The following is an 11072-nucleotide window of genomic DNA, read 5'->3' as shown; positions in this document are numbered from 1 at the left end:
GCCGCCCAGCCCCGGGGCCCACGGGCACCACCCCGCTCGGCCGCCTCGGCCCTTCCGGCTTCGCTCTGGGGCCGCCCCTGGGGCGGGGCGGGCCTGGGGCGCCCACACGCCTGCCGTGGGACACCCCTCAGACCGCAGGGCCCTCCCCGCAGTCCCTTGAAGGTCCTCACAATCGCCGGAAACGCCTCTACAGACATGTGGGGTGCCCCCCAAATCCCTGGGGTGCCCTCACAAACTTCAGGGGCATCCCCAAAGTCTTTCAGATGTCCCTCAACTTCCAGAGAATGTCCCAACTATCTCTGAGATGTCCTCACACAACCCAGAGGTACCCCCAAATCCCTGAGATCCCCCCCAAAGCCAGAGGTATGCTGAGAGGCCCCATACACCCTGGGTCCATCCCATAGCTTACTGATGTCCTCATTGTTACTGATATATCCCCACAGAGCCCAGGGGCACCCCCAAGAATCTCAGGATGCACCTGCAAATGAAATTCCTTCAGATCCCAGGACCATCACCAGGTTTCCTGCGATGTCTCCAAAAATCTCTCAGAGGAGCCCCACCATCCCTGAGGCATATGGAGGTCCCCAGAGTACCCCTAGAATTTCCCACAGCCACCGAGCATTCCCACAGCCCTCATGAGGGCCCCCCACATTCTAGGATCCCTCACAGACCCTAAGAATGCTTCCACAGTCTCTCAGATGTCCCCCCAATCCCTGAGTGGCTCCAGGGCATCCCTGAGATGCCCCCACAAGTTCAGAGATACCAAAATAACTTCAGGGTGTCTTCACTCAATCCTCGGGGAGACCTCCAGAATGCCACCCCACCCCCCAGCCTCCAAGACATGCCTTGTAACCCTCCAGGCTGGGTGTCCTCACAAGCCCCCAGCCCCCCCACCCTCCCACCCCTTACGATCTCTGAGGCACCTTAGAATGGGGGCCCTCCACAGCTCACAAGGTGGCCCCAAGAAGCTGAGCTCCCCTCGGCAGAGCAATACAAACAGACAGGAACTTTCTGGAGCCCCTGTGGTGGCTCTGCCTGCCCAACCACTGTGACTCTGCAGGGAGGGGGGGGCACCTTATCCCTTTTCACAAATGAGGAAATGGAGACCGAAGTGAAGATTCTCGAACACAGTCACCCAGCTGGTTATAATTCCAGAGACAACCCCAAACTGTCTGTGGCTCTTTGGGGTTAGGGAAGTGGGAGGAAAAATAGGGCAAATCTCTATTTTGGGGCCATGCCTCCTCAGTGAATACCTTTCTCTCTCTACCTGTTGACTCCGTTGTCCTGGGCCCCAGAACTGGCTGACCTAAGGCTTGAGTCTGGCCATGGCCCTTCTTAGTCAGACTTCAAAGTTCTTAGTCGAACCTCAAAGTTCGACTTTGGGCCAGGCACTTCATTTCACTGAGCCTCAGTTTTCCCTCCTGTAAAATTGGCATAATAATACTGTGCATCTCATGGCTAGACAAGTTAAAAAAAAAGGGGGGGGCTCAGAAAAGTATTTGGACATAGTAACTACTCACTGAATCTTCAGAATGCCTCCTGGGTGTTCAGCACCTCTAGCTATGATCTCATTTAATCCTTATAAAACATCTGCAAAGTGATATACTGTTGTCCCTATTTTACAGATGGGAAAACTGAGCCTTGGCGAGAAACAACCTGCTCAAGGTCACACACCCACTGAATGTCTGAGCCAGGCTCTATACCAGTGTTTGCCACCCTTTATGTCATTATTGCCCCCTCCCCCCAAGGAAGAGCCTGTTTAGACATTCCCAACTCCTAAAATGCTTTCTCTATGAAATATTAAGGACTCTGACAAACAGGCATACCTCGGAGAGATCGTGGGTTCGGTTCCAGACCATTGCAATTAAGTGAACATCACAATAAAGCGAGCCAAATGAATTTTTGTGGTTTCCCAGTGCGTGTAAAAGTTATGTTTACACTGCACTGTAGTCTATTAAGTGTGCATTACATCTGAAGAAATGTACATATCTTAATTTTAAAATACTTTATTCCTAAAAAAAAAAAATGCTAACTGTTATCCAAGCTTTAAGAGAGCCAATCCTTTTGCTGGTGCAGGGTCTTGCCTTGATGTTGATGGCTGCCGACGGAACAGGGTGGTTGTGGTAATTTCTTAAAATAAGGAAACAATGACGTTTGCCACATTGATTGAGTCTTCTCTTTAGGACTGAGTTCTCTGTAGCACGTGATGCTGTGTGATAGCATTTTACCCGCCATAGAACGACTTTATTTATTTACTTACTTATTTATCAGGGTGAGGGGGGAGGCTCAAGAGGCAGAGAGAGAGAGAGGAAGAGAGAATCCCAAGTAGGCTCTGCACTGTCAGCATGGAGCCCGATGCAGGGCTCGAACTCACGAACCGTGAGATCACGACCTGAGCCAAAATCAAGACCTGGTGGCTTGACTGACTGAGCCCCCCCCCAGAGGCCCCTAGAACTTCTTTCAAAATGGAAATGAATCCTCTCAAACCCTGTTGCTTTACCAACTAACGTTCTGTAATCTTCTGAAACCTGGGCCTTTCAACAATCTTCACAGCATCTTACCTAGGAGTAGATCCCATCTTAAGAAACCAAAGTCTTGGGGCGCCTGGGGGGCTCAGGCGGTTAAGCGTCCAGCTTCGGCTCAGGTCATGATCTCACGGTTCGTGGGTTTGAGCCCCGGGTCGGGCTCTGTGCTGACAGCTCAGAGCTTGGAGCCTGCAACAGATTCTGCTTCAGATTCTGTGTCTTCCCTCTCTCTCTGACTCTCCCCTGCTCACACTGTCTCTCAAAAATAAATTTAAAAAAATTTTTTTTATTTAAAAAAGAAACCAAATTCTCTGCTCATCCAAGAAGAAGCAGCTCCTCTACCGTTCAAGTTTGTTCATGAGACAGCAGCAGGGCGATCCTGTCTCCAGGCTCCATTTCTGATCCCCATCACACCTGCATCCCTCTGTGGAAGTCCTGAACCCCTCAGTCATCCGTGAGAGTTGGAATCAACTTCTTCCAGGCTCCTGCGTCTGTTGATATTCTGACCTCTTCCCACGAATCAGAAGGTTCATAACGGCATCCAGAATGGGAAGCCTTTCCGGAAGGCTTTCAACTTAGTGCGCCCGGATCTACCAGAGAAGTCACTTGCTGAGGCAGCCATAGCTCTACAGAATGGATTTCTTAAATAATAAGACCTGGACGTCAAAATGACTCCCCCGTCCGTGGGCTGCACGGATGGTGCCTCGGCAGGCAAGAAAACAACGCTGATCTCCATCAGAGCTCATCACCGGTCAGGTGCGTTGTCAGTGAGCAGTAATATTTTGAAAGGAATCCTTATTTATTTATTTTTTTTTGAGCAGTAGGTCTCACAACAGCAGGTTTAAATTAATCAGTAAACCATGTTATAAACAGATGTGCTGTCATCCAGGCTTTGTGGTTCCATTTACAGAGCACAGACAGAATCATTTGGAATCCTTCTTAAGGGCCCTAGGATCGGGTGCCTGGGTGGCTCAGTCGGTTGAGCCTCCGACTTCGGCTCAGGTCAGATCTCACGTTCGTGGGTTCAAGCCCCGAGTCAGGCTCTGTGCTGACAGCTAGCTCAGAGCCTGGAGCCTGCTTCCGGTTCTGTGTCTCCTCTCTCTGCCCCTCCCCTTCTCATGCTCTGTCTCTGTCTGTATCAAAAATAAATAAAACATTAAAAAAACAATTTTAAGGGCCCTAGGATTTTCTGAATGGCCCATGATCACTGGTTTTAACTTAACGTCACCAGCCACGTCGGCCCCTGACAAGATGGCCCTCGGAAGCGTGGAAGCCAGGCGCTGACTTCTCCTCTCTAGCTATGAAAGTCCTACGTGGAGTCTTCCAATAGAAGGCGGCTTTGTCCACATTGAAAATGTGTTGTTTAATGGGGCACCCGGGTGGCTCAGTCGGTTAAGCATCCGACTTCGGCGCAGGTCATGATCTCACAGTTTGTGGGTCCGGGCCCCACGTCGGGCTCTGTGCTGACAGCTCAGAGCCTGGAGCCTGTCTTCTGACTCTGTGTCTCCCCCTCTCTCTGACCCTCCCCCGCTTGTGCTCTCTCTCAAAAATAAATAAAAAAACATTAAAAAAATTTCAAAAAAAGAAAACAGAAAACGTGCTGTTTAGCGTAGCCATCTGCCTCGATCAGCTCCGCTAGATCTTTCTGGATGACTTTCTGCAGCGGCTACATCAGCACTGGCTGCCTCACCTCCCTCTTTGATGATATAGAGGCAGCTTATCTCCTTAACCCTCGTGAACCAACCTCCGGCTGCTTCCTCGCCTCTTTTAGCCTCCACACCACCGAGGAGAGTGAGGGCCATGCTCTGGATGAGGCTTTCGCCTAAGGGAATGTTGTGGCCGGTTTGCTCTTTCATCTGGACCTCTAGAACTTTCTCCCAAGTCAGCAATAATGCCGCTTTGCTTTATGTCCCTGTGCTCACTGGAGTGGCGCCTTTCACCCCCTCCAGGAACTTGTCTTTTGCGTTCACAATGTGGCTCCCCGGCTGGCACAGGGGCGCAGCTTTCGGCCTGTGTCAGCTTTGCGACACGCCTTCCTCACTAGGCTGCATCAGTTCTGGCTTTTGATTTGAAGTGAGAGACGGGCATGACTCTTTGTTTCACTTGAACACGGAGAGGCCACCAGGGCGATTAAGTGGCCTAATTTCGATAGTGCTGTGTCTTAGGGAAGAGGGAGGCCCAGGGAAAGGGAGAGACGGGAAACAACCGGCCGGTGGAGCAGTCGGATGCCACAGACATTCATGGATGAGGTCTGCGGTCCTACAGGGGCGCGGTTGGTGGTGCCCCCACGTGGTTACACGAGTAACAGCAGATGGATCGCAGAGGACCGGAATAAATAGGATACTAACGATGCAAAAGTTTGTAAATATTGCAAGAACTACCGAAATGGGACACACAGAAACAAGGTGAGCAAATGTTGCTGGGAAAACGGCACCGAGGAACTTGCTCAGCGCAGGGTTGCTGCAGGCCTACAATATGTAAAAAACGCAGTATCTGTGGGGCTCAGTGGGTTGAGTGTTTGACACTTGATTTCAGCTCAGGTCATGATCTCGCAGTTCCTGAGTTCAAGCCCTGCATTGGGGCAGTGCAGAGCCTGCTTGGAATTCTCTCTCCCTCTCTCTCTCTCTGCCCCCTCCTCCAATCCATCTCTCTCTCTCTCTCTCTCTCTCTCTCTCTCTCTCTCTCTCAGAATAAATAAATAAACTGGGGCACCTGGGTGGATCAGTTAGTTAAGCATCCAACTTCAGCTCAGGACATGATCTCGCAGTTCATGAGTTCGAGCCCCGCATTGGGCTCTGTGCGGACAGTGCAGAGCCTGCTTGGGATTCTCACTCTCTCCCTCTCTCTCTCCATTCCTCCCCTACTTGCGTGCATGTTCTCTCTCTCTTTCTCAATAAATAAACTTTAATAATAAACATACTTTTAAAAATGCAGAAAAAATGCAGTATCTCTTAAGTGTAATAAAGCAAGGTATGCCTGTGCTGTGTGTCTTGTTTATGTTCTGTGTGAACATTTGGGCTTTATACATAAATAAATGTCAGACTATTTCCTACACAGCCACCCAAGAACCAACTTTCACCCCCTGGGAGGTAATATCACCTCGCTGGGAACACAGGGTTTCCCAAACTTGGCAGTAGTGACATTTAGCACCAGATAATGCTCTATCCACTAGGAGCCAGTACCTCCCCCCAGCCATGGCCACATGTCCCCTGGAGGCCAGAACTGCTCAGGTGAAAACTCCTGCTCTAAACCCACAAAGACCTTTGTTCTGGCCACTGGGACCTCTTGGTCCAGGCACACACAGAAAGGAAGAACATTCTTAGTTACCTGGCCTCAGGTTTCCCCGCACTGTTTTGCTGAAGCCTTAGGTCCGGCTTCGGAAACAGCGGTCTGAACAGGCCCATTTCAGAGACGGGGAACCCGGGGCACAGGAAGGGGAAGTGACTTGGCCAGGGTCACCTAGACCCTGTTGTCTGACTCCAGAGACTGGGATTGACCCACTAGGCTACACAGACCCTTCACGGTTCAGTCTCCTTCCAGCTCAGTGGGCTTTGTCCTTCCTAAGAAGTCAGAGATAAACTAAACTCTAAAGCCAACCCTGACCATAGGCTGTGAGGCCGTGCATGAGCTGCCTTGGCACCCCCCCCCACCCCCACCGTCTCATTTCCTTCCACTCACCCCTCCCTCCCTCTGCCCAGCCACACCTGCCTCTCTACTTTTCCTAGAGCATAACAGACCTGCTCCTACCCCAGGACCTTTGAACTGCCTGTTCCCTCTGCTTCACCTTCTTCTCTCAGACTTACTTAGCCTCCTCTGCCACTTCATTTAGGTCTGTACTGAAATGTTACCTTTTTAGACTGGCCGTCCCTGACCCCAGGATCCCTCTTCTCTTCATGTCCCGTATGTCATCTTCTAGAACTATGATGTGCCTTTATTTGTTATTTCTTCCTCACTCTCTAACCTGAGAACTCCAGGACAGCAGGCACTGGGTCTATTTCATTCTTTGTCACAGCCTGAAGACGGGCAGTCCATGTCTGTGGAATGAACGGCATTGTCACAAAAGAGGAAAATGAGGCTCAGACGGGTGAAACCCTTTCCTCAGGTCACACAGCAAGTCAAGGGCAAAGGCTGGATTTGAGCTCTCACTCAGGAGCAAAGACAGTGGCCTCAGTGCCCCTCCAAACTCTGTCCTCAGGTCATTTGGCAGCTCCCCCAGGCCCAAAGCCTTACCTGCTACTCCGAGCCCGCAGTCACTCTGGTGACTGGTGAAAGAGGGGGTGCCCTTGCAGCCAGGGCCCAGGATTGGGGTTTGGAGGCGCCCCCCTTTCTCCCTAGAGATGTCAGAGGCACGCCTCAAAAACACCAGCTCCTGGCTGCCCAGCCCCAGCGGCAGCCATCTCCGCCTTCCCCCAGCCCTGGGGACGGGCAGATCTTATTCACAAAGGTTTAGAACAGAAAACACCGAGGCCCATGGAGGCATGATCGTGGGCCCCCAGCCCTGCAGCGAGTCAGTGAGCAGGGCTAAGATCTGATTTTCGCCCACCAAGCTGGAGTCCAGGGGACCTGGATTTTTTAACCCCAAGTCTGCCCTTCCTCACTGTGTGACCTTGGCCAAGTCACTTCTCAGCCTCGGCAGGAACTGAGCGCCAGAGATGCACGCAGGTTGGGGTTGGGAGGCCGTGGCGTGGACAAGCCCGTAGGGGAGCCTGGAGGCTCCGCAGCCTCAACTTCCCCAAATTCCTCTGCATCCACCAGGCGGCCGTCTCCACCGCCCTAGGCTGGATGGGGAAAGCCAACTGGTCCCGTCCGGGGAGGGCGAGGACCTCACCGGCAGTCTGCGATCGGCCAGCCTGGAACCCACTCTCTGGGGCGCTCGATACGCATGAAATAATAACCTGGGGCGCCACGGTAGGGGCAGCAGCGGCCACTTTGCTCTGCTCGGGGACTAGAGTCCCACAGGCTGGTCCCGGACTCGGAACGCACACTCAGCCTGTGCCTTTGTCATCATCCGGCAGAGGGCGCTCGGAGGGACCCGCTCCCAGCTCCCAGCCAGGGATAAGCGAGAGCCAGAGATGAGGGGAGGCGAGGACCCAAGTGGAGACAGAGGCCACGGGACAGAAAGCGACCCTAGTTCAGCTGCCTCCACCCCTTCTAGGGGCGCTGCAGCGTCCTCCCGCGGCGGGAAGAGTTTGGAGGAACAGAGCAGCACGGGAGTGGGGTTAGGGGGTCGGGATGTTGGCCCCATCCCCAATTCAGGCAACCCCCCCATCCGCCCCCACCATCAACAGAGTCTTTCTCTTCCTCCAGCTCCATCTGCCTCTTGACAGATCGTGGTGGTGCTGTGACTCAGCCCCGCAGGGCGCCAGGAGCATAGGCTCCTACATCCCCAGGTCTGGAGGGGGGCTGTGGGTGCCATCTCGGATGGAGGGCAGTGCCCTCTCTCTGAGGGTTCCTGTGACTCAAGTCTCGAGGGCTGTCTGGACCCCCTTTTTTGGTGGCTACATGAAATGCAACGTGGGTAGCACTGGAACGCCCTGCGTGCACTCAGAGAGCCCCCTCTCTGCAGAAACGGCCTGGCAGAAAGCCAATTCGAAGGAGCAAGGTTCCCACTGGCGGCTTCTCGGTTTCCCCTTCCTCCTTCCGTCCCAGGGTGGCGGGGAGGACGCTGGCGCCCATGCCTTCCCTCTGACCACAGCCCCGCAGTGAAACAGACACCCGAGCCCTGCCGCCATGTAGGTGAGGTTCCTGTTTTCTCTCCCCACCCTGGAGGAGCAGGGGCTACCCAAGCCCCACCTCCTCTCCGGAGCACAGGTCCCCGAGTGACTTTCTGCTGAGCATTCACTGTGTGCAAGTCTGTTACACACATCCCCGCTCTCACAGAACTCTCCAACACCCCCTCCCACGGAGCAGTGCCAAAGCCCTACTTTACAGACAGGGAAACTGAGGCTCAGGGAGGGCAAGACACTCATGGCAGGACACCAGGCATCAGGCAGATGGGCGTTGGGAGCTCAGCTTTGCCATCTCCTGGTGGCATGGGCTTGGGCAAGAAGGAGAAGGGACGTTGCCCCTCTGGGCCTCAGTGTGGCCAACCTCATGAGGCTCTGGAGAGGAAGGCGTGTAGAAAGGCCCCCAGCACGGAGCCCGAGAGTGAGCCATTACGAGCGAGATGCCGCTGAGATCACGATGATTAGTACCACTCAGCCACCGTCCCCAGAGAGTCAGTACCCCCAGAGACTAGGGTAGGGGGAGTCCCTGGGGCCTTCAAAAAGAACAGGGCCCCCGTTCCTACCGCACCCTGCTTTTTCACTGGTCTCTCAGGACAGTGACCTGCGCCAGTTTGGCACTCAGCCCTTGGTCTTGGCATTTCCTGTTGATTCCAGCTTTGTTTTCTTTCGATTTTTCTCTGGTTCCCTTTGGGAAACAGCAGGCTGTGTGTGCTGGGCCCATGATACTCGCTTCCTGGTGGGGGCAGGGGTGCAGGGTCTGGGTATGTGTCCAGTGGGGATGGAGGGTGGCTCGGAGGGCTGTAGGGCCTGCTGGAAGTCCTCAGAGGGAGCTAGAATTTTAGGGTCACAGCCCAGAGGGAACTCCTTCGGGAACTCCAGCAATAAGAGGCCGGAATTTGACCTTCTTAGTGACGTCCCAGGCAGAGGGGCACCCATGAGGGTCAGAGCAGACAATCAAAGCCATCAGTCACACATGTCACCAGAGCACAGACAGTCAGACCCCAAGCACCACGAGAGCGCACACAGTAACCGAGAACACCGGGTGGCAGAGGAGAGCACACCAGGCAGATGGGCGCACACTCCGGAAGTCAGAGGACTCCTGGACACAGGGGACAGAGGCAGCTGAGAGCGTGTCACTGTCTCGTCAGTGTCTCTGGAAGCACAGACAGTCCCGGTGACACAATCACATTGTCCCAGAACATACACATCACAGGACCACCATCACTGCACCCCCAGAGTGCAGACTGTCACAGTCACTGCTTCAAGAGCACAGCAGTCATTGTCACAATCGCTGTCCCAGAAGCACACAGCCACATAGTCCCGAGCTCACACAGGCACACTGTCACAACGACCGTGACCCTTAAGTACACAAGTCCCACTGTCACAATTACCGTCCTGGAAGCACACAGTCACTGTGTCACAGCTACACTATGCTGAAAGCGCACACAGTCACATTGTCACCCTCACTGTCTCAGAAGCACAAACAATTTCAGTGCCATAACCACTGTCCCTAGAGCCCACATAGTCCTATGTCACAGTCACAGGGCCCCAGAAGCCCAGGCAGAGCACGGAGCAAAGGCACACTCAGCAGGTCATATCCCACCAGCTGGAGCCACCCCAGGCCAGTGAGGATGCCATGGGAGTCAGCCCAACACCTCCCCTCAATAGCACTGTCCCCTCTGTGCTGGGCTTGGACACCCCCCGCCCCCCGCACTGTTTTCTTCCTCTGGGCAGCTACTGGACCTAACACTCCTGTCCTGAGAGGAGGCTCCGACCCGGCACACAGGTCCCCAACGCACTGCTCCCCCAAAAGACCCCCTCTGGATTTCTCACCCCAGCTGATTGAGGGCGAATCCCCCAAATGTCCCCCATATGGTCCTCCAGCCCCTAGGATGACCAGCGCCCCTCAGCCTGGAAGAAACACTGTGATCCTAGGAAGCGATCCCCTACAGTGCCCTGGAGATCATCCCCAAACGTCGTGAATCTAGCTGTCCGTTCCGCCCCCCAGGAAAGTCCCTTCAAGTACACAGCCTAGCCACTGTTCTGTACCGTCATCAACTAAGGCTATAGACTCCCAAAGCTGCAGCCCTGAACCGATGCGTCGTTAATACCGCATGCAGCATGGCGCCCCCCAAGTCGACCCCCCACAATCAGCTTTAGTAGGAAGGGTATTCGGGTACAGGGCACCGTCGGGGTCGGGTCCCGGACGCCCCCACAGTGGAACTCCCCCCCCCCACACCCCCGCTAGTCACTCAGGCTCCACCCGCAGCACAGCGCCCCCTGCGGTCAGCGGGGCGAGTTGCGTCCTTTCCGCGCGCCTATCCGCTCCACGCGCGTCCGCCGCCCGGAGTCTTACCGCTTGCAGCTGCCTCCGCTCGCGCCGCCGCTGCCGGTGCCGGTACCGTGGAAGGACGAGGGCCAGGACATGCGAGAAGTGCGCAGGCCAGGCCGGTCGCCGGTGTCCACGGCGTCGGCGCGTTCTATGGGCCGGTGTGGCGGCCGCTCGGGCTCTGCGCGCTCCGCGCTGTCGGAGTAGCCGCGCTGCTGGATACGGATAGGGGTCCGCGGCTGCCGCCACAGGTGCTGTGGGGGCGGCTTCAGGGTGGCCTGGCCCTCCCGGGGCCCGGGCAGAGACAGAGACAGGCTCCTCTCCGAAGGGGCGGCCGGGGGCTCCATGGCGCCGGCCCCTTCCTGTGCCCCGGGGGGCCCCGGCCTCTCCGAGCTTTACCTTGCTCAGCGGCGCGCTAGCCGACGCGCCCGGGGCCCCGCGGGTGCGCCCGGCCTCGGTGGGGCCATGGCGCCCCTGGGACAGACCCGGGGG

General features: G+C 55.2%; 1 protein-coding gene across 4 annotated transcripts in view; it reads right to left on the bottom strand.

Annotated features, from left to right (window-relative positions):
- PDE4A (phosphodiesterase 4A) overlaps positions 1-11072 on the bottom strand; it is a 44666-nt gene that overhangs the window by 23919 nt on the left and 9675 nt on the right. Inside the window, exon 1 of one of the 4 annotated variants that reach the window (XM_029919103.1) lies at positions 10608-11038. The exons of 2 other annotated variants lie outside the window; for them this stretch is intronic. In XM_029919103.1, coding sequence (XP_029774963.1) covers positions 10608-10927 — 320 coding nt within the window. In that variant the 5' untranslated portion in view covers positions 10928-11038. Of the gene's footprint in view, positions 1-5852; positions 5946-10607; positions 11039-11072 lie in introns of those variants that run through there. One more of the 4 variants, XM_029919108.1, reaches the window with a different exon arrangement.

Source organism: Suricata suricatta, chromosome 12 (genome assembly GCF_006229205.1).
Source record: "Suricata suricatta isolate VVHF042 chromosome 12, meerkat_22Aug2017_6uvM2_HiC, whole genome shotgun sequence".
NCBI lineage: Eukaryota > Metazoa > Chordata > Mammalia > Carnivora > Herpestidae > Suricata > Suricata suricatta.
Note: the sequence above shows the minus strand (reverse complement) of the source record. Positions and strands in the feature narration are given on the sequence as shown.